The sequence below is a fragment of the Dermacentor silvarum genome, chromosome 8 (assembly GCF_013339745.2).
Source record: "Dermacentor silvarum isolate Dsil-2018 chromosome 8, BIME_Dsil_1.4, whole genome shotgun sequence".
Lineage (NCBI taxonomy): Eukaryota > Metazoa > Arthropoda > Arachnida > Ixodida > Ixodidae > Dermacentor > Dermacentor silvarum.
The window spans coordinates 139,189,934-139,214,033 of NC_051161.1; the positions used below are offsets into that span (position 1 = coordinate 139,189,934).

General features: G+C 50.0%; 1 protein-coding gene across 1 annotated transcript in view; it reads left to right on the forward strand.

Moving 5' to 3' along the window:
* LOC119461727 (venom metalloproteinase antarease-like TtrivMP_A) overlaps window positions 1-24,100 on the forward strand; it is a 95,204-nt gene that overhangs the window by 12,285 nt on the left and 58,819 nt on the right. Inside the window, exons 2-4 of the mRNA XM_037723097.2 lie at window positions 4,558-4,751; window positions 7,669-7,764; window positions 7,832-7,958. Of these exons, the coding sequence (XP_037579025.1) occupies window positions 4,558-4,751; window positions 7,669-7,764; window positions 7,832-7,958 (417 nt within the window). The remainder of the gene's footprint in view (window positions 1-4,557; window positions 4,752-7,668; window positions 7,765-7,831; window positions 7,959-24,100) is intronic.

Consider the following 24,100-nt stretch of genomic DNA (forward strand, 5'->3'; position numbering starts at 1 on the left):
AAGTTTCTGCTCCATATGTTAGCACCGGTGGAATTAAATGATTGAACACTTTTCAACGACAGTGGTAAGCTACCAGTCAGGGTTTCGCAATGCCTGCTGTATGCACTTCAACCCAATTTTATTCTTCTGTAAATATCCGTCTCATGATCAGGGTCCCCTTTGAGTAATTGCCCTAGGTAAACGTACTCCTTTACATACTCTATAGGCTGACTGGCGGTCCTGAATTCTCGTTCCCTAATCAGGCTATTGAACACAATCTTTGTCTTCCGCATATTAACATTCAACCCCACTCTTATACTTTCTCGGTTAAGGTCCTCAATCATTTGTTGTAATTCGCTACCATTGTTGCTGAATAGGACAATGTCATCTGCAAACCGAAGGTTGTTGAGATATTCGCCGTTGATCGTCACTCCTGAGCCTTCCCAGTGCTGCTTCCCAGTTCGATACTCGTCTACAAATACGTATCTTGCGTGTCCAAAATATACAGGAACTCCGGCCCATGCGATCATTGTCGTCGACAGAAAGGGTAAAGGGAGAATGGCTGCTAGCATTTTAACAACAGAAATAGATACAGCAGAAGAAACAGCAATAGCCTTGGCAATCTCAACCTGTGGGGAGGGAGCAATAATACTCACAGGTTCACAAGCAGCCTGCCGGAATTTCCAGAAAGGGAGAATCTCCAGGCAAGCCCTACGAAATCCTCACAGAAACGGCAACGAAGAACCTACCAGAAACATACATCGTTTTTACTCCGGGGAACGAGTCCCTACTGGGGATTCAGGCAGCCGATGCCTCCGCCCGAGCTCACGTTCACCGGGCTTTCTCACAGGACGCGCCAACGAGAACGGATGAAGTCCCGAAAAAGTACAGCGCTATCCTGCAACACTACAGGCTAGACAGAAACTTACCCGCCACTTCACCCCTTCCTAACTAGGGAAGAGGCAGTAATCCTCAGGAAACTGCAAACCAACCGCTACGTCCACGCTATTCTAGAGCACCGAATCTCGCCTACTCAGCATTCATACTTCTGCATGTAGTGTGATGACCCAGACACCCTATGTCATATGGTATGGAGATGTGTCGGAACATTAGACACTCACACACTAACAGAAGAGCAGTGGGAGGCCAAGCTAACAAACTCGGACCCGAAGAGACAAGCGCAGCCCCATCGAACGGCCACGGGAGATGGCCATGGCCCGCTGCTACCTGGAATAAGGAGGCCACCCACCCAGGGCGCAAACTGCGCTTGGTCTGAATAAAAGTTTATTATCTCTCTCTCTCTCTCTCCTCTGTAAGACACGCATCAGCTTCATTCACACCCTGTTTGCCTGAATCGTGTGCAAGTTTGGCTCAATCTGTCTTCAGAATTATTCTATCAGCCTGCTTGTTCTTTTTTTCAGGCAATGTTCTTCAGTATATAACCCGGAGCGCCGGGTGGCATCGAAGAACCAGTGTTACTCATTAGCGGCACATAGGCCCACACTCCCGGAATCTACACCAAATTTCTTGCTCAGGGATAACCTGATCGAATTGGCGCTCCGCATCAGCATATCATCATCAGCATGGCGACATGCGAGCGCACGTTTATCGAAACGTTTTAGGTCACACGGCATTGAAGCCCGTGAAATGTTTGCCGGTGACTTGCATGTTTCTTGACGAACTTAAAATTCGGCGCGATTAAAATAGTTCCCCTCCGGTTACATTTATTCTGCGCAGGAATATTTTCACGTTGTCTCGGAGCCTCGGTATCTCGGAAATCACGAACATCCTGGACACTGTTCAGTTTGATCCTTAAATGTTAAGCGTATTACAGGAACTCGGACAACTATCATGACTGCGGGCGCAGCGCACTCTGCTGTCTACGTGTTAACAAACGATATAAATGACTGCTTTTGAAAATGACTCTTTGCCGCAAGAAACATCACACTTTGATACACTCTCTCACGATAACTTAACCACATCCTTTCGAGTTTTAGTGTGAAATCAAATTGCTTTAAATATTGCTGACTAACAACTGACTGACACGTGCTTCCAGAGAGGCCTTTGACCACAGTGCTACTCCTGCTTACGCTGTCCATGAACCACCATATCCGTACTGTCGTTGGCGTAGTCATACAACCACTACTGTAATTCCATCGGCGTTATTCCTTCGTAGCCATGCAGTCAACGCTGGGATCAACTTGGCATTATTGTACAATGCTCGTGTCACACTCTTTGGAGCAAGCTTACAAAACTTAGAGATTTTCGTCTCGATGTATGCGCTTTTAACAGTGGGCGGGGAGGGTGGAGACGGGTAGTTAATAAGGGGGGTTCACAAGCCCTTCTAGTGAACCCAAAAGTGTTAGCGGGTGTAACACCTGTTTCGAAGGGTGTTATCTCTGTTGCAGTATGAGGAAGGGTTCTGCCTGTCTTCATACCTACATTTCTAAGGGCATTGTTTATTTAACACCCATATGTAAGGACTTTGAAGGGCCGTGCAAGACATTACCAGAGAAAAAGCTGCTGGAGAAGATGCAATAACAGTTGATTTAATCAAAGATGGAGGAGATATGCTTGAAAAGCTTGCGGCCCTTTATACGCAATGCCTCACGACGTCAAGTGTACCAGAGAGCTGGTAAGAACACCAACATTATACTAATACATAAGAAGGGAGACGTTAAAGAATTGAAGAATTATAGGATCGTTAGCTTGCTTTCAGTATTGTATAAATATTCACCCAGATAATTTCGAATAGAATCAGGGCAACACTTGACTTCAGCCAACCAAGAGAACAGGCTGACTTCAGGAAGGGATATTCTACGATGGATCATATCTATGTCATCAATCAGGTAATCGAGAAATCTGCCGAATACAATCAACCTCTCTATATGGCTTTCATAAATTATGAAAAGGCATTTGATTCAGCAGAGGTACCAGCAGTCATAGAGGCATTGCGTAATCAAGGAGTACAGGAGGCATACGTAAATATCTGGGCAAATATCTACCCAAGGATTCCACAGCTACCTTGGTTCTCCACAAAAAACGTAGAAAGTTACCTATCAAGAAAGCGGTCAGGCAAGGAGACACAACCTCTCCAATGCTATTCACTGCATGCTTGGAAGAAGTATTCAAGCTCTCAGACTGGGAAGGCTTAAGAGTGAGGATAAACGGCGAATATCTCAGCACCCATCGGTTTGCAGATCACATTATCCTATTCAGCAACAACGGGGACGAATTACAACATATGATTGAGGACCTTAACCGAGAAACTTTAAGAATGGGGTTTAAGATTAATATTCAGAAGACAAATATAATGTTCCGTAGCATCGCAAGGAAACATTCAGCGTCTAGAGTCTGTAAAGGTGTACGTTTATCTAGGTCAATTACTCACAGGGGACCCTGATCATGAGAACGAAATTTGGAGAAGAAAATTAGGTTGGATTTCACAAGGCATGTATTGCGAAATCTTTACTCGGAGCTTACCAATTTTGTTGAAAAGAAAAGTGTATAATCATTGCATTCTACCGGTGCTAATATCTGGGGCAGAAACTTGGAGGTTAACAAGGAATCCCGATGGAATGAAAAATGTTAGGTCTAACTCTAAGAGAGAGAGAGAGAGAGCGGTGTGGATCAGAGAGCAAACGGGGATAGCCGATATTCTAGTTGACATTAAGAGGAAAAAATGGAGCTGGGCAGGCCATGTAATGCGTAGGATGCATAACCGGTGGACCATTAGAGTTACAGAATTGATACCAAGAGAAGGGAAGCGCAGTCGAGGACGGCAAGAAACTAGGTGGGGTGATAAAGTTAGGAAATTTTCAGGCGCAAGTTAGAATCAGCTAGCACAAGACAGGGGTAATTGGAAATCGCAGGGAGAGGCCTTCGTCCGGCAGTGGACATAAATATAGGATGATAATGATGGTGATCATGATGACGTAAGGCTCTCCCCAATCGGGGCGTCTTGCTGAACATTTTTTATCCGTGGGGTGTTGCTAAACAGCTCGGAAGGCTGTCACACACGGCACAAATCATTTACACTCTTGTGGGTATAAACATTTTCAGAGTGCAGTAAAAAATTGACGCAGTACAAGAATGCAATAATGCAATGATAACGCACTGCACAAATTTGCCACAGAAGTGGAGTGAATGTGTTCAGAAAAGGAGTTTCAAATATCTTGCGATTCTTTTGGAATTTTTTGACAAGAATAGAATTTTTTTGCATTTCATTACAACTTTAGCTGTAATTATTACGCGTTGAACAGGTTGGGGCAGAAATATAATCAAAATATACACCAAGTTTAGCCTGCCATGACAATTTATTTTAGCTTCTTCTACGAGTGTTCAAGCATTCGCGTTGTTTCTTTGAGCGAGATGTAACGCGTGCGGAACATTCATAGCATATGATTTAGTTGAATGCCAAACGAGAACGAAGGCTGATGTTCGTCATTTTGTTGGGGATATTTTACATTGCTCAAAGTAATTTAAAAATGTTTCAAACTTACAGCTTAGCACTCAAAACTTTAGTTTAAAACGAAAAAACACCGATGTCCTCTGTTTTCTCATCTGCCTTTTTTCTAGCTATTAGTAACCAGGCCCCTTCCACTGTGGACAGTGTCACAGTTTATCCCGTAGTTTTTGAAGACAGGGAAGACAGCCAAAGAAAAGTCGTCGCTTTTGAGCACGAGCACTTACTGGAATTAAAAAGAGCGTCAGTTTTGGCACCAAGGCTTCTGCTTCGAGACTACGCCGCGGACGGAACAAGCGAGAAATATGTGAGTATCCACATAATTTGTTTAATTCATTTTGTCCAAATTATTCCTATTATCGGTGATATAGCTTAAAAAAGACAAAGGATTACTCCAAGTGAAAAAAAAGAGAACTAGAGTTGCTTGGTGGCCCATCCCCCCGATAATCTTATATTAATTGCACGTTTCTTTTACGCTCATTCTGAACTCATACGTCGCATCCCGTGATCCATAATACTACCCTTTATAGGAGGAAGAAGTTATCACTATGGCTTTACTTGCCATATGTATGAATGACTATTATTCTTGTTGGAAGGTTTGCAAGACAACGTGGACGCCTACGGGCAAGTCGCACATGCTCAAGGCACATTCGCTCTGTTGTCACCGCTGCCATGTTGCCACAGTACCTACGGCGCACGTGGAAAGTTACACTGTCTCTAGAGATGCGTAGGTATTCCTAGCGCAGAAATGACAAAACCGATTGTACGCGCCCTCAGGCTCTTCTATATCGGCTCTGCTAGGCACTCTGCAGTAGAGTCAGGGCTGCGTTTCGCCTCCCACCGCTGGCGCGAGCGTGGTGCGAACACTGCGCAGCTGTCTCGATAGCGCACCAAGCTGCATACACGGGTCTGATTCGAACGAACACTACATGTCAAGCTACAAAACCTGATGTTTTCCTTCTGTCTCATTTCGTGCACCGTTGAGGTGCGACGACTGCGACTCCGGTGGCAACATTGTGAGACACCTAGCAGGTGCCAGCCCGCTGTTGGCTTGCGTGTCGTGTCGCGCCAACATCTCGCTGCCGCGTACACTTAATTTCTCACCGAAGGCTCCGGGCAAGCGGACAGGCGGATCCGGCCGAGCGGCCGCGGATTTTACGCTTTGCGGAAAATACGCGGCTGCTTGGCCGGGTAGTGCTCGGACCGATTTTTTCCGCGCGGAAAAGTTGGCCGCTTTGGCCGCAGCCAATCAGAACCCGAGACAGCGGAAGTGCTGGTGACCGAATGTAAACATCCGGCCAAGAGAATGCAAATGGCGTCCACCATGTCTGTACTGGCTGTGTTCTCTGAGGAACTGCTGCTGGAGATAATCGAGCAGTACACGGTCCTCTACGACAAATGTAACACGAGGTACAAGGAAGCCGAGGTTATGGATGAAGACTGCGAACGATTTGGTTGTGACTGATAAGTGCGAGGTGGCGGCGCGTCCGTGAGATTGCGGGATGCTCCGCCTCACCGGCGGCGCGGGCAGCAAGACAGCCCGCCCGGCCGGTGTGAACAGCCGCGCGCGCTCGCCGCTTTGAAAATCTGCTTGGCCACTCCGCTTTCGGTGTAAACGCAGCTTTAGAACACCGTGTGAGAAGCTTCGACACAATGCTAAGCCTTGCCATCGCTTTGAATACATCGTCCTTTGGGCGAAACTCCCCAATGTGTTGTTTTTACAGCGAAGCTGTTAGCCTCTAGTTGATCAGAACTTTTCCTGGCTTCCTCCCCGAAAACACGGTAGTCCGAAAAGGGGTTCGTGTTTGAGTTTCCACGTAACACAATTCTGTTGTCTTCTATATTCTGATCACAATTCGATGCTGTCATTTCTGTAGGTTGTGTTTAGGTCATACTTTACGAATTTTATGGCCCATGTTACTTTCAGAAATTCAATTACTTCAATAACGCACCTGTGCTAGGCGGAGAGAATACAAGAATGATGACGTATGCTGTGCTAACGCTACCACTACCTAGCGGCCACGGCCACTAAGACAGACCTCAAACGGCAGCTAGAAACGGGCTTTGTCTTTCAGTTTTCGCTTAACTGTTTGTTTCGTTGCATATTCGAATAACAACACGAAGCTATCACGTCTGCAGCTTGATTTTAATTCGTACTTTACACATTTTCTGACGTAATTTACGTTTAAACATTACGTTAGTTCAACAAGGCACTCGCGCTTGGCGGACGGCCTATATAAGCGTACGGATGTATGCTGCACTTCCGCACACGTATGCGCGCGCGTGGCGCACGTCGCCTGTGGTGTTGGTGCTTTTGTAACGTCGTCTACCTTCACTTGAGGTGGTGGTACTCGCCTAACATCCGCACCACCTTTTCGGTACATCCAATTTCACTAGACGAAACGAACATGGCTTTTTAAAACAAAGCTTGCTTTGCCCCTTCCTTCGACTTTTCCACTGCTACTGCTGCTGCTGCCGGTGCTGGTGCGCTCTAGCACACCGCGTCGGCGAGTGGCTCAGAGCGCGTGCATACATGACAGGAGCTCGGCGGGGAGAAAGGGTGACGCGAATTCGGACCTTTCCATCGCGTCGCATGTACACAATGCCCTCTGGAGATCCTTGGGCGTCGCCACATTAGCCTCTTGACAGCTGTAATTAGCAGTTCCCATAACGGGGGGGGGGGGGGGGGTGAAACATTTCGTTTCGCGACATTTTGCTCAGTATAGGACCAATTGGGCAAATGATGAGAAACAGAGTTTGCGACAGCCGATAATTCATAGAACTGGTAAAGAAGTGTGCACGCTAGCAGTATAAAATGGCATGAAAGACTTCGGAGGACAAGTATTGGTTTCATAGCCTCTTTTATACCAGTAAATGAATCTCGGCACTGTCACCTCTTGTTTTCCTCCTCAAGTATAAAACGCCCTTTTTAAATGCAATACTGTATAAACATAAAACTCAATTTGGATTACCAGAGTACGAGAATACCGAACATGACTTATGCTAGCCTATCGTTCACGCCATATCGCTCACGTGGCTGCCTTGTCACTGAAAACAGAACACCACAATTGAAGTCAATTAATGGACTGTTGGTGTTATTGAACACTGCCATAACCCAGAAGAAAGCGTTTTAATTAACATTCGGTAACACTAAAAATTCGTCAAGGCAAGAAAAAGTGTAAGTAGCGCCACAGCGGCGGGATCTCCCAATTTGTTTGCTTCAGGTCGACGGAGCCTACTACGAGCGCCACCTCTATGAAAACGCTGCACATGAAGCAGCTCTTTTGCTGAAACCACAAGGAAGAGGACACTACCATATTGTGAGTGTCTGCCTTGACATCACCTGTTCAGAAGTAACAAGATCAGTTTCACATTCCTTTCTCGCAGGCAGGTCTCATTAATTCCACGCATTTTATAGAACCACTCAGAAACCACAAAGATTTCATGGGCCGAACTTTACATGTAATGTCGCGGATTCCCGCCTGGAAAGAAGACGCATACTATAAAATGATAAGTAAGTATATTTTAAGTTATTGTCACCTAGTTGCCTACAAGTTTTGGAATTATAGGCGTATGATGAAGACGCACCAAAGGTTGTCGTTGATAAAGAATAATTTACGAAGCTTTGTTATTATTTACTTTTACGCGCAAGCGTAGATGCCCCGTCTGTCAAATCGGCGTAAGTATGTCGCCGAGAGGGAAGCGAGCGCCCGAGGAGGAAGGCGCCTGGAGGTGGAGAACAGAATCGCCGTGTTCGCGCCCTTTCCGTTTGTGCTTCGCATAGAGTTAATATAAGCAACTCTAGAGGAAAAGCTCCCCATAGCACCCATGTATCAAAATCGGGAACCGCAAGGGCGCTGCCATGTTCCTACCCTGGGCAGGCGCGCAGGCGCAGAAGACGGAATGCGATTCAGACGAGGCGCGCAATAAACGCAATCCCGAGCCTCCGTCAGCATAGTAGCGCCATCTACTTAAGGCGCCTGCAAGCGCAGCCTTTTAGACAACGTAAGTTTTACATTAAATTTTTTTTAAATAGCCAGCCGATCTTTCTGAAATATATAGGAAATGAACTTCAAACGTTGTTCGTGCCTACGTGCTACGTGTAAGTGCTTGCTTTTGCATAGTACATCTTGAATATCTTTAGTGCTACAAAAATAAGTCGTAGCAACACGGCGGTGCCTTCGCTGTTTCCCTCCTTTGTTCGCCCAGCGTTTGCTCTAGAGTTAGCTATAGCTTTTCCTCTATGGTGCTTCGACGCTGCGGTGCTTGCTGTGCATGTTCGCGGCGTCTCTTCTTTGCATGTTTAGAAATATGCGCTTTCCCTGTGGCACACCAGGCTTCGCAACGTCGAGAGCAATGTAGTGTCCGCGACCACGTTCGCCCCTTTCCGTTTGAGCTTCGACGCTGCGGTGTTCGCTGGGCATACGCTTGAGCGTAACCCGCCTTCACGAAGTGAATCGTCATTGTAATTTTTTTTTCGTTTCCACCAGACTTAGATAACACCAATATCAACAGTTAGCGGTATGTGTTCCGAGAGAGGTTTAGAATTGTGGACTGTAGCATGGCTGCGTCACTCTGACGTCAACGACCATTTCGTTAAAATCACGTGACCTGTCACGTCACAATTGTTTCCTATATCTACTTCGTTTCAACCGCAATAATCGTTGTTCGTCACCCGACTGCCGGCCCGCTTACATGGTGGCAGCGGTGCCTAGCCGAAATGGCCACGCCGCCAACCCTTTTGCCGTCAACGATTTTACCGCCGCCAAAGCCCCTGGACCCATCGGGCAACGCCTGGCTTGGATGGAAAACTTGGAAGAGTGACTTCACGCTATTTTCCACTGCTACCTAGTTGACAAAACAAGCAAAAGAAGTGCAAGCAGCTACGTTGCTAGTGACTATTGGCAAAGAGGCAAGGAAGGTATACAGCACCTTCACGTTTCAGGCAGAAGAGGACAAAAATAACGTAGACGTCTTAATTGCTAAGTTTGAAGAGTTCTACAAGCCGTAAACGAACTTGACCTATCATGAATTTCTATTTGGGTCCAGAAACCAATAGGAAGGGAAACCAAGGGGAACCTTTCATTGAGTGGCTAACGGAGCTACGAATGTTATCCCCAAACTGCGAATTTGGGGTAATGGAAGACCGGATGCTGCGCAGTCGCATTATTCTGAGTATTCGAGACAAGAGCCTGCAACAGAAATTGATTGCGGAAAACCCTTCGTACAAGAAGACTATCGATATTTGTCGCACGCAAGAGCAAGGGAAACAGCAGTTTCGTGAAATCAGTGAAGCCGCGGAGACAAAGCAGGACACTGCAGTTAACGTAGTGGCAAAGAAAAGCGATGCCTGCGGTAGCTGCGGCTATCGCGCACACCGCGGCGAAAAATTCCCCGCCACAGGCAGAGCATGCAATAAGTGCGGAGGGTTTAACCACTTCGCCCGAGCATGCAAATCGGCACCGCCTTCGTGAAGCTTTCCCCATATGAAGAAAAAACTACGGGAACTATGCGCAGAGGACGACGATTTTTTCCTGCAAACATTAACGGTGAGCGCGGTCAACACAGACCACTGGAGCGCGACGGTAGACATTGAAGGCCAACCAATGAAATGTAAATTAGACACGGGGCAAATTGCTGCGTCATTTCAAGGAGGGCCGTCGCAAAAACTACCGGATCTACCAGAGCAGGCTTGCCGGGTTGCACTAACAGCATTTTTCGGCCACAAGTCAACCGCCCCAGCAAAAGTGCGCCTGCGGCTTTCAGCCAATGAGAGGGTGGTCACCGAAACATTTTACATGATAGAGCAAAGTGTACCAGTGACTCTGAGCGGTTCAGCGGTCGAACGTCTTGGGTTTATCTGCCGGGTACAGCACATAGAGGTCGATCAACTCTACCCGCCAGCACAACCTTTTGCAGAGGTATTCTCAGGACTGGGTGAGCTCAAGGGCTACGAGTACGAAATAAAACTCAAGCCCGGCGCCGTGGGTGTCATCGTATCGGCTCGGAGAGTCCCCGTGGCCCTGGAGGGCAAGACTAGAGCGAAACTTCAGCGTATGGAGGATCATGGCGTCATAACAAAGGTAACTGAGCCTACAGAATGGTCCAGCGACATGGTTACCGTTGTTAAAGGAGACAAAGTTCGAATTTGCCTGGATGCAACGGTGCTCAATCAAGCCATACTCCGTGAATACTATCCTATGCCAACGTTAGAGGATGTCGCTCCTAGGCTTGCCGGAGCAAAATCCTTTTCCATGCTTGATGCAGCTTCAGGGTTTTGGCAAATTCCGCTTAGTGAGTCGAGCTCCTCACTTTGCACCATGAGCACTCCGTATGGTCGCTATCGATTTCTTCGCATGCCGTTTGGAATAGCTTCGGCCCCAGAAGTTTTCCAAGCAGCAATGCACCGTGTTTTGGAAGGCTTGTCCTGCGTGGCGATTGTGATGGATGACGGATTAGTATGGGGCAGAACTAAAGACGAACACGACTACAGCTTAAAGCTTGTGTTGTCCCGTTGTCAACAGCGCAACCTTCGACTTAACCCAAAGAAGAGTGCGGTTCTGCAGCCGGAGGTCGGGTATCTGGGACACATCCTCACTACAGAAGGCCTACGCCTGGATCCGGAGAGGGTACAAGACATACTTGGAATGCCTTAACCGACGAACAAGAAAGAACTGCAAGTATTTCTTGGTATGATAAGTTTCGCGCAGCGATTCATTCCCAACATGTCCGTGGTAACCGCGCCGCTTCGAACAATGTTGCTTAAGGTTATTGCATGGGTTTGGACGAAGGCGCAACAAAAGAGTTTTGACACCTTGCGTGAATCTTTGAATAAAGCACCCGTTGTGGCTTTCTTCAACCCTAAAAGGCCTTTCGTTCTCTCGGTCGACGCAAGCCAATTAGGAGTCGGCGCAGTTCTAATGCAAGACGGCCGCCCCACGCTTTTTCGTCTCGGTCCCTAACATAGGCGCAACAAAACTATGCACAAATCGATAAGGAAATGCTGGCGATAGTGCATGGTTGCACGAAGTTTCACGACTATGTTTTTGGTGAGGCAGAAGTGATTGTAGAGACCGACCACAGGCCTTTGTTACCGATACTTAGCAAGCCGCGGCATCAGTGCCCCCTCCGGTTGCAACGCATGAGGCTGACCTTGCGGCGCTATCCGATCAAACTGGTGTATAAGCCAGGCAAAGAACTTTTTCTTGCGGATGCTTAATCGCGTTTTCCGAGCAAAGTGAGCATGTGCGAGGAAACTGATCAGTTTCAAGTCAATGTGAGTGAGTGAGTGAAATAACTTTATTGAGGTCCAGAGAAGACGCAGGGGACACCCCGCGCCACCCGGCTAGTCCCACGTAGGGACCGGCAAGCCGAGCTTGACGGCCCGATCGCGGGCACTCTGGACGGCCAGGGTTTGGTCGTTGAGTTCGGAGCTGCCCAAAAGCGCAGCCCACCTATCCTCGCTGAAGGCGGAGCCGATGGCTTCACACTCCCACAACACATGGTTAAATGTTGCCGTTAGTCCACAGGCAGGGCAGTCCGCACTGGGATACCTTTCAGGGTATATAGCGTGAAGAACCGCAAGGTTAGGATACGCACGAGCTTGTAAAAGTCGAAGGGTCACCGCCCGCGCCCTGCATAAGGCAGGGTGCGGGAGGGGGAATACCCGTCTTGACAGATAATAATGCTTAGTGATTTCATTATACGTCATCAATGGTTCCCCGCGGGGTAGGGGGACTGCGGAGGCGGCGCGGTCAGTGAGTCCTCGCGCGGCCTCGTGCGCGCTCTCATTAGGGTTAGAGGGAGAGCCCTCAATCGACCCCAAGTGAGCGGGAAACCAAATGAGAGAATGCGGAGAGATACTTTTCAAGCTTTGGAGAATGCGAAGGGCCTGAGGGGAGACCATCCCGGTTTGGTAGGCCTTAATGGCCGCCTTAGAATCGCTATATATTACCTCTCTGCGACCATCGAGCACAGCCAGCGCGATTGCAACCTGTTCGGCTACAAATGGCTTCGAAGTGCGTACTGTAGTGCAGCAAGTGATCTTGGAGTTAGAGTCGACGATGGAGACGGCGAACGCCTCTTGTTGGACATAGGCCGCGGCATCCACGAAGCTTGCCTCAATGTGGTTGTTACGTACATGTTCGAGTAGAGCTCTACCCCTGGCCCGACGTCTGCCGACGTTGTGTGTGGGGTGCATATTGCGGGGAATGGGCGCGATGTGTAGTTGAGATCTGATGTCGCTGGGAATGCGCACGGCGTCGGCGCAATGGTCGACAGGGTAGAGGTCCATCTCATCGAGTATCTTGCGGCCCGCCGGGGTGCCGGATAGCCTGAGCAGCTGTGAACGCTCTTGCGCCTCTATTATTTCTTCGAGCGTGTTGTGCACTCCGAGCTTTAACAGGTATTCGGTGTGAGTGCTCACAGGTAAGCCGAGGGCAAGCTTGAAGACCTTTCTGATGAGGGAATTTAACTTGTTCCTCTCTGCAACATGCCAATTATGCATGGCTGCCGAGTATGAAAGGTGGCAGAGCACAAAAGCATGTATAATGCGGATGAGATTGTCCTCCTTGATTCCCCGGTGCCTGTTGGCGATCCTCCGGATGAGGCCGAGAGCACTCTCCGTTTTGGCGATGATCCTTCTGAGTGCGGCACCATTGGCACCGTTAGACTCGATATACATCCCCAATATTCGGAGCGAGTCCACTCTGGGCACCGGGGACCCGTCACCAGTGAAAACCTGTATTTCGCTTTCGGACGCTGGTTTCCAATCACGATGGCCACCACCTCTGGGTCTTTTCTTGTAGAGAAGTAGCTCAGACTTGGATGGAGAACATCTGAGCCCAGTGGAGCGTAGGAAGCGCTCGGTTGCATCGATGGCGCTCTGCATGGCGTCCTCAACTTGGCCGTCATTCCCGCCAGCGCACCAGATGGTGATGTCATCTGCGTAGATGGTATGGTTGATTCCTTGAATCTTGGCGAGCTCCTTGGAAAGCCCGATCATTGCGATGTTGAATAATGTTGGCGAGATGACTGAGCCCTGAGGCGTGCCGCGTGAACCGAGGGTTATTTCTTGCGAGAGGTATCTTTCGATCTTGAGCTTGGCAGTTCTCTGGCTAAGGAATGATAGGACGAAATCGTAGACCCTCTTTCCAAGCCCGAGGCCGGTAATAGTCTTGAGAATGAATTCGTGTGAGATATTGTCGAAAGCCTTCTCCAGGTCTATTCCAAGGATTGCTCTGGTATCTCTCGTGCTCCGGTCGATGATCTGATGCTTTATCAGCTTCATGGCGTCCTGTGTCGAGAGGCCGGCTCTGAAACCAATCATATTGTGGGTGTATATATCATTAGTCTCGAGGTGCACCGTGAGCCGGCTGAGCAGGGCATGCTCTGCGACTTTACCTACACAGGACGTCAAGGAAATTGGTCTCAGATTGTCGATTCCTGGTGCTTTACCGGGTTTGGGGATGAGGACCGTGCAAGCCGTCTTCCACTGTGTGGGGACATGTCCACTGCGCCAGACTTCATTAATCCTTTCGGTGAGGAAGTCGATCGACTCATCATCGAGATTCTTGAGCATCTTATTAGTGACGCCATCTGGGCCAGGGGCGGATTTGCTGTTCAGGGAGAAGAGGACCTGTCGGATCTCAACCGCAGTGAAATCTTGGTCCAACTCCGGCACATCACACCCCGTGTAGTCTGGGAACTGGGTGGGGGTAGAGCTATCGGCGACTGGTAGATACTTCTTTATGAGCCTGTCGACAATCAACTCGTCCGGGGTAGAGTCTGAAACGAGGTGGATGGCTTGCGCAAGGGATCGTCTCTGGTTGGACCTGGCGCTGCCCTCATCGAGAAGGTGTTTGAGCAGACCCCAGCTCTTGCCAGATCTGAGCTGGCCCTCTACGGATTCGCAGAGCTCCTCCCATTGTTGTTTACACAGGTTCTTGCAGTGCTCTTCGATCTCCCTGTTGACCTCGGAAACCTTCTTGCGGAGCCTCCTGTTATGCTTCTGTCCCTTCCATCTCGTAAGGAGGGCTTGATTGGCTTCCAGCAGGTGGGCCAACCTGTTATCCATCTTGTCAACGTCGAGGTCAGTGACGACCTCCTTGGTCGCCGCTGCGGCATCATCCCTGATCCCTTTGCACCAACTTTCTAAATCTGTCACGGCCGTCGGTGCACGCTCCGCTCTGATCTTGCGGAAAACGTCCCAGTCGATCATCTTGAATTTCCGCGTCCTACAGCGGGCAACCGTGAAGGAGACCTCGATGACGTAGTGGTCACTTCCGAAGTCTAGAGCCGTGTTTACCCACTTCACTTCCCCGACGTTCTTGACAAAAGAGAGGTCTGGGGTAGTGTCCCGGCATGTGGAGTTGCCTCTCCTTGTGGGGAAATCCTTATCGGTGATGAGTGTCAAGTCCGCTTCCATCGCAGTCTGCCACAGGTCGCGTCCCTTGGGCGTGTCATAGGTGTACCCCCACACCCTGTGTGGGGCGTTGAAATCCCCGACTACGACAAGGGGGTGCCCACCGGCCAGGCTGACGGCCCTCTTGAGGAGAAACTCCGCTCTCGCTCTGCGGTAGCTGGGACTGCAGTATACGTTAAGGATAAAGAGGCTGTTTCTTCTGAGGCCCCTTCTGGGTGGGTCCATGAGGATTTCGGTCATGACATACTCGATACCATCACTAACTGTGCCGAGGTCGCGCGAGAGGCAATTGTACCTTCTGTTGACGAGGGTAGCAACTCCCCTACCTCCTGAATGTGATGACAATTCCAGATAACCCGCGAGTTTGATGGGTGTACTAGATACAACTTCCTGAATAGCGATGATTTTGGGTTTACTTGCGAGGGTTCGTAAATATTGCTGCAGAAGTGGCTTCTTGTTGGGAAACCCTCCGCAGTTCCATTGCCAGATGCTAAAGTTCTCGTCCGGACTATCCATGTTTAGGCTGAGGGGAGGGTTGAGCGGATAACGCTGCCCTCAGAATCGCGCCTTCCGTTGGTGGTGCTAGAACATTGCGTTGTACTGCAACCTGCGAAGGAGCCGGCCTGGCATCGACCTCTTCCAATTTGCTGATGCGCTCACTGAGTGCACCTAATCCCATTTTGGGGTGCGCTATAGCTGCCTGGACCTTTTCTAAGCTAGCCTGCATGCTGGCGACGGCATTATTGAGTTCCGAGAGTAATTTTATAGTCTCATCTTCCTGTCTGTTCTCTACCGCTCGACGTTTGGGCGCGCTAGACCCGTGGGATGCCTCGGACGTATCCATGGCGACCGGGACAGGGACGGAGGCGGGTTGCGCCGGGGAGGGTGAAAGCGCGAGCTTCCTAATCTCCGCCATCTCCGCAGCTAGCCTGCTCATTTCTTGCTTAACCCGCGCGTTTTCTTTCCTCAACTGCTCGTTATCTCGGCGCAACTTCTCGAGCTCGTTCGCGTGGTGCGAATCGCGACGCAGGTCGTCGCCTCGCGGGGCTTCACGTCCCCCTCGGGCCATGTCGGCCCAGGAGAGCGATGGCTTCTTGCTTCTAAGGGAGGTGGGCGTGCGGGACCGGGACCTGATCCGCCCCGACGTGTCGTGCCCCGGCTTGGAGCTGGAGCGAGGCCGAGAACCGGAGCGTCCCCGGGAACAGGCGCGTCCTCTGGACCTGGAGCGGGAGCCGGAACGTCCCCTGGAGGTGGAGCGGCCCCTAGATCGGGAACGGCCTCTCTAGCGGCTCCTGGAACGGGAGCGTCCTCTACGCTGAGCACCCAGGGTGGACGAAGCCTGGAACTCGTCCGCGGTGTCGGCACCGGCCATCTTAGCGCGCTCACTGCGACGACGACGCACGAAGTATGGGATCTTGAACCTTTGAGCACATTCCTTACCAGCCGTGAGATGTTGGCCACCACAGAGTTTACACTGAGGGGTACACTGATGCTGCTCATCGGGGCTAGGGGCACCACAGCCACGGCAAATCGCGTCACCGGGAGTGGGACACACGTCGGCGCGATGACCGAGGCGGCCGCACGTATAGCACACGTCGATTTGCTTGCGGTAGAGCGAGCACTGCATGAGCAACGGTCCATACCTGACAAAGTTCGGTACATGATGTCCATCGAACGCTACGATGACCGTGCCGGTTTGGGCTATTCTCTTGGCAGCTAAGGCGAGTGGATTATTGGTGTTGACAATCTTGGCATCGATGACGTCAGGGCCATCTTGAAGGGGGATGTTGCGGATCACCCCCTTGCACGTGGAGTGTGGGGTTGTCTCGTAGGCACTGAGCTCATGTACCTTGCCTGAGATGAGTATCTGCCTCATCCGGACGTAGCGGCTTGCATTCTCACGCTTGGGAGTACTGGCAACCATAATATTTTGCTGCAGATTTGGGCATAGAGTATCTTGGCATAGATCTTCCTGGCTGATGCCAGCGGCGGCGAGTATTGCGTCAGCTACCGTAACCGCGCCAATCTTGGAGATATCCAGTCCAACTCGCGGCCTAATCACAATCTTGATATCATTTCGAGGAAGTGAGGGCATCCTTCCCGCTCGTAACACCTTGGATTTTAGCGCAGCACCACCCGATTTGCCACGGCGCGCTCCTGGCTGCAGCGATGGCGCATTAGAGTCAGCCGTGCGCGTTTTGGCGCCAACTCTTCTAACCCCCGCGGACCGCCAACCTTGATCTTGAGTAACCTCTTCCGGGGATATATCCTCCCCATCCACGTAATAGGGCATCTTGAGTAAGAAATTAAGCGTGCCGGGCCTCCAAAGGGCCGGCCGCAGGTAAAGGTAAGCCTAGCGTAAGCACGGTCTTCCGAGCCGCCCGCTAGGGTTAGCGAGAGCACCGCCCCTCAGGAGGAGAAAATGTCCATAAATAGGCGGATAATCACTTACTGTGGTCAAATACGGTATCGATAGAATCCTGATGTCTTCACGGATCCAAAGCGAACAACAGTTCGTGAGCACTCGGTGAAAAACACTAGAAAAATTGGCGGAAAGCGAGAGCCGTGGTCCCGCTCGCATCGGCTTTCAAGTCAATGTGCTGGAATTTCTTTCAGCCTCGGAAGCTCTTCTAAAAAGTATTCTCCCAGCAACAAACAACGATACTGTTCTCTCCAAGCTGCGGGAATATGCGCTGACCAGTTGGCCTGACAACAAGCACGAGGTTCCAGAAGTCATCCGCCCCTACTGGTCTTATCAGGAGGAGATACACGCGCAAGACGGTCTTCTATTTCGCAGCAATAAGGTGATCATACCAAGTTCGATAAAATCAGAAATATTGACTCTTTTGCACGTCGCACATCCCGGCGCCGATAAGATGAAGGTGCGGGCACGAAGCGTCATGTTTTGGCCCTGCATGGCAAGCGACATAGAGAAATTTTGCCGAAACTGCAAAATGTGCCAAAAGCATCAGCCACAAAACACAAAGATGCCACTTTTGAGCCATGAAGTTCCAAACTTGCCCTGGGAAGCTGTAGGAATGGACCTATTCTTTTACGGGGGCCGACAGTTTGCCATTATTGTCGACGTCTATTCCTTCTTTTTTGAAATAAAGGAATTTAGCCATACCACTGCTAACCAGCTGAAGTCTTGGTGCGCCGAACTTTTTTCGGTTCATGGATTACCGCTTAAACTGTGCAGCGATAACGGGCCGCCATTCAACAGCACATAATTCAAAGACTTTTTATATGGGCTCGGCATTACCCACGTAACGTCAAGCCCATATCATCCACGGTCAAATGGTATGACGGAGAGGGCCGTGCAGGAAGCTAAAAAAACTACTAAAGAAGTGCTCTCTTAGAACGCCTGATTTCCACATGGCTCTGCTTGAATGGAGTAATACTCCGCACGGTGCTGTTTTGAACTCCCCTGTGCAGAGACAGATGGGAAGGCAGACGAGGACCTTGCTGCCTGTACCCGAAAGCCATCTGGTGCCGGAGATTGTGCCCAACCGAGCCGTCCATAACCGTCGCCAGGAAATCCGCCAACGCCAGAGGATCTACTACAACGGCCACTCCAAGAACCTGCCACCCCTGTCTCCTGGCCAGAGAGTGACTGCATACGATACCCACGAGAAGACCTGGACACCTGCGGTCTTTCTGAGGCCAGCTGAGACGCCGCGCTCCGTGGTGGTGAAGACTGAAGAGGGCCACGAAATTAGACGCACTCGCGAGCATCTGCGAGACGCGCCTACACATCCCGAAGAGAGTCCTCGTGCCGGGTCCGAACGACTAGACGACGCCCAGCCCGCTCAAGAGCTACGTAGAAGCACAAGGCCACGCCGGGAGCCTTGCCGCTACCCTCCACCAGAAAGACCATTGTAATTAATTGCTTCCCTAAGAAAGGGAAGATGTAGCATGGCCGCGTCACTCTGACGTCAACGACCATTTCGTTAAAATCACGTGACCTTTTACATTACAATTCCTTCCTATATCTACTTCGTTTCAACCGCAGTAAACGTTGTTCGTCACCTGACTGCCGGCCCACTTACAGGGACCGAAGATTGTGGGTCCCAAGCTGCGTTGGGTAGGTTGCACTTGGGTTTAGAGAAGCAGCAGAGTTTGAGAGAAATAGACAGAGAGAAAACATGTATTTCAAGCATCGAGGTCGTTGCTGTTGAGGTCGAGTGGGTGGTGTCCTCATTCCAGCACTCCAATGACCATGGCTGCTCGACGAAATTGCTGGACGAGCGTTTCTTCTCCCGCCAGAGTTTGAAAATTGGGTCAAACGCAGACACCGTCGGGTCGACCGCTCGGGACGCGGCAGCTGGGAAAATAAAAAGATGCGTGAATGCAAAAAAAGAGGAAACGTTTTTCTTACAAGTGAAAACGAACAGAACGAATTTTTGAGCGAAAAGGGCAAGCAATAAAATGTAATAAACGTAATCACTGTGTTAGTAGTGCGCATTAAGTAGGATGTTTTAAGACACAAGACGGCTTGGGGACCTACCCTAGTTTTCTCATTTTTAATCATAGGTCACCGCGAACGCAAGAACCCAAGGCTGGCTATAGGGCTCTGCGCATGTGCACTTGCGGCTCGCACTTTTCTTGGGTCCCCATTTCTAAAACTGTAATATATACGAATACCTGAGAGCATGTGATTGACAGACTACCGGTACTGATTCGTAGGATGACACTATGACTTCAGTTTGATAGTGTCTGTGTGGGCTTTTTGTTAACTGGGAATATTTGCTCATCTTGATACCAGTGCTTAAAGTCAGGGGAACCGCGGGGATGCCCAGCCCCCTTCCATTTACTAAGCAGGGGATCGGCCCCCCTTCGGCAGGTCAACACTGCGCACCCATTCGACAAGTACTGGAAGTGATTTTATTGCCAGTAGTGCATATTTCGGGGCCCTTAATATCCTCAAACTTTTCAAATAATGCTTTAGTCGCGGACAAGCGGTTGCTATATATATATATATATATATATATATATATATATATATATTGTAACGGCTTAGTGTCGGCGAAAACAAGAGGAGGAGGACGACTAATATTTTGGTGCGGAGCGCAGAACAACGCCGGTGGTGGACTCTTCCTCGACTCTCATTCATCATCTTTAAATAAACACGCCTCATCCGTAGCAGTTTTGTGGTGGACGGTGCTGGGTACTGAACGACGCAACAGGGTTCTGCAATCACCTGATCTACGCCGAAGCCGCCGCCTTGCTTGACTGCCGCCGTTGCCGCTGGTGGTCGACATGTCTCGCGGTGAAGACGGAACCCGGACTGTACCAGTTCCTGCAGCTGCAGCCCCTGCCCTGGTCACAGCGGCCCTTTCCTTACCTGCTACATCCGCGGCTGGTCCCTGGCAGCGTCAGAACCTGATAGAGTCCCGCACATTCGGAGGCAAATCTGGCGAGGACATGGATGACTGGCTCACACACTACAAACGAGTTAGCAACTATTACCGTTGGGATGCGGCAACTCAGCTGTCCAACGTCGTGTTCTTCTTAACAGACACAGCACTTGTGTCGTTTGACAACCACGAAGACACCCTCACGACCTGGGATCGGTTCGTGTCTGAAATAACGGAGTGTTTTGGGGACTCAATCACGAAGAGGAAGCAGACTGAGCAAACGCTGCTGCAAAGAGCCCAAATACCAGGCGAGACGAGCGCGATGTATATTGAGGTGATATTGAAGCTCTGCAAGACCGTCAACCCTCGCATGTTAGAGGAGTACAAGGTCGGCCATCTCTTAAAAGGAATTGCGGAGCATGTCTACCACTTCCTCATCGGCACAGAGACCCTTGGTACAGTAGCTGACGTCATACGGCATTGTCGTACATTCGAGAACCTGAATATGCGGCGTATCACGCCTAAATTCAGTCGGTTACCGACTGTGACTACCGTTGCAAGTGTTGACGACTACACGTCCTTTGATCTCGCGTCTACGACACGCGAGATTGTACGGGAAGAGCTCACCCGACACGTGCACTCGGCCCCTTAAGATGCTGCGCCAATCCCGGTTCCATCTCATCATGTTTGAATCGCTGCTACTGGTGTCCAGGACAACAACTACAGTTCTCGCTCGCCACCGAGGCCACCGCGCAATCACTACGCAGAGTCGAGGTACGAACACCGCTTCAGCTATGCTCGTCAGCCGGCCACTACCCACCAGGAGCCGCATGAAGATGCATTTGTCTCACAGCGTCGCGACAATGCTTTTCAGGAGTACAGTGCATATCGCCAACCTCCTGTGTGTTATTGCTGTGGTGCTACTGGACACGTAGCCCGGTTCTGTTGTCGGCGCAGGGAAACATCACGATACGATCCACTATCAACGTTTCGGCACGCCGGCAATGGTCGCAACAACAATCCCTGGTCCGCCTATTCCAGGAGTACCTCACGACAACAGAATCGGCGCAATAGTTCTCCCGCTTCTAACCGTAGTTTGACACCTCCGCCCACCCGACTGCGCCGTTCGCCTTCACCGCGACAGCAGCTTTCACCACCGCCGGGAAACTAGCCGGTGCGACCGATGGAGCTGAAGCCGCACAAAATGATTTACCTCAAATGCCTCCGCCAGTTACGGTCCTCAAGAACAAAATACACGTTGTTAATAGATGGAGTATGTCCAACGGCTTTAGTGGACACTGGTGCAACCATTTCTGTTATGAGTCGTTCCTTCAAAGATCGCTTTGGCCGCAAAGTTATGTTTCTTTGCACGGATCGAAAAGATTTCGTGGTGTCGGATGGGAAATACTTCACCCTCTGGGAGTTTGCGTAATTAACGTCTTGTTGGCCGGAAAGCTGTTCCCAACTGAGTTCCTGGTTCTGCAGCAGTGTAAGCACGAAGTTATTCTCGGGATTGGCTTTCTCCAAGCGTGTGGTGCTTTCGTCGACTGTGGCACCGGTGAACTTTCACTCAGCAGTGAAGTTTTTCCTGCCCTCGGTGACGAGCTGCCGCCCGCGGAAGACACACTGGTTCTTTCCGATGAACTGACAGTGCCGCCATGGTCTATGTGGTCGGTTGCCGTGTTCGCTTCCGTCACAACCGCATCTCCCTTTGATGCCATCGTTCAACCTCTCACCGGTCAGTGTGCCAAGAAAGACATCTTAGTGCCTGGCTGCATTGTATCGATTAGCAACTGAGCCATGTTTTTGTGGGCACTTAACTGTTCGCCAGTGCCTATTATACGTCCTCGAGGAATCAAGCTCGCCGTCTTTGATTATGACATCGAAAATTCTATTGCTACCGTTAACGACGAACAACGTCATACACGCTTGGCCGTTTGTGAATGCAGTTGCTCCTTTGAGTCGTACATTCTAAGCATGGTTAGTAAGAACCTACGGTCACACGAGCAACAAAGATTGGTCGAGCTATTGGAAAGACATGCTTCAGTGTGTGACTTCTGCGAAAAAGAGAAGCGACCATCTTTACCCTGTTCTCGAGCTCAGCACAGGATCGATACAAGTTCTGCTCATCCGGTCCGGCAAAAACCTTATCGAGTGTCGTCATCGGTGCGGAACGTTATTGCCGAACAAGTTCAGGATATGCTATAGAAGGGCGTTATTGAATAATCGTGCTACCCTTGGGAACCACCTCTTACTTTGGTTAAGAAGAAAGACGGCTCTTGGAGGTTTTGCGTTGATTATAGACGATTAAATGCCCTCACCAAAAAAGATGTACATCCACTACCTCGGATAGACGATGTCATCGATTGTCTGCATTCGGCTTCCTGCTTTTCTTCACTAGATCTACGATCAGGGTATTGGCAGATCCCTAAGCACCCTGCTGACAAGGAGAAGACTGCATTCGTGACGCCTGATGGACTTTATCAATTTATCGTTATGCCGTTTGGGCTTTGAAACTTTTGAAAGATTTATGGACTCCAGTCTTCGTGGTCTAAAATGGGAGGTATGTTTGTGCTATCTAGATGACGTTGTCATTTTCAGACGTACTTTCGAAGAGCGTAACGCCCGTTTAAACCTCGTTTTAGACTGCGTCGAAAAGACCGGCTTGGTTTTGAATTCCAAGAAGTGCCGGCTTGGTGAACTACAAGCATTAGTTCTTGGCCACCTGCTTTACAAAGATTGTCAGGCCAGACCCCCGGAATATAGAAGCAGTCAGTGCCTTTAAACCACCTCAGTCACTAAAAGAAGTCCGCAGCTTCCTGGGTTTATGCTCCTGCTTTCGGCGGTTCGTGCCCAGATTCGCGGACATTGTTATCCTTTGACGAGTCTCTTGTGAAAAGACAGCCCATACGAGTGGACACCTGAATGCGACTCGGCATTCTCTCAAGTTCCTGCTGACTTCAGAACCCATTCTTCGTCACTTCGATCTGTCTGCTCCTACTGAAGTGCACAGTGACGCCAGCGGAATTGGCATCGGAGGAGTGCTAGTTCAGCGCCATAATAATGAAGAGTATGTTGTTGCCTATGCTAGCCGTTCTCTCAGCGAGGCTGAACAAAACTACACTATGACAGAGCAAGAATGCTTAGCGGCTGTCTTCGCTGTTCAGACGTTTCGTTGCTACGGGCGCCCATTCACAATTGTAACCGACCATAATTCCTTGTGCTGGCTTGTTACCCTCCGTGACCCCTCCAGTCGCCTAGCACGCTGGGCTTTGCGGCTCCAAGAATTTGGCTTCATTTGTCGTACAAAAGTGGAAGACGTCATGACGACGCTGACTACCTTTTTTGCCTTCCTCTGTCGACAACAGAGGATAACGCGGACAACCTCGACACCTGCTTTGCTGCTATCTCTCACGCGTTTCCTGATGCCACCGTTTTCCAGCGGGAACAGTGCAATGACTTATGTTTGGACCGCGTGTTCGCGGATGCCTGCAGTCCCAATGCCAGTGGTCGTTTTTGCCTTCGCGATGCACTATTATACAAGACAAATTATTCAGCAAGTGGCGCGCGGTATTTACAGGTCGTTCCCCAAATACTGCAATGTGACATTTTCCGTGTCATGCAGGATGATCCGACGTCAGAGCATCTTGGATTCATTCGCACCTTGCATCGAATACAGGAGCGGTTTTACTGGCCTAAGATGCGACATTCCACTAAGCAATACGTGTCGAGCTACGACAAGTGCCAGCGTCACAAGTGACCTACAAGCACTCCGCAAGGCCTTCTTCATCCTGTAGCGCCGCTTACTACACCTTTCGAGCAAGTTGTTATCGACCTGCTAGGACCGTTTCCACGATCTTCGAACAACAACCGCTG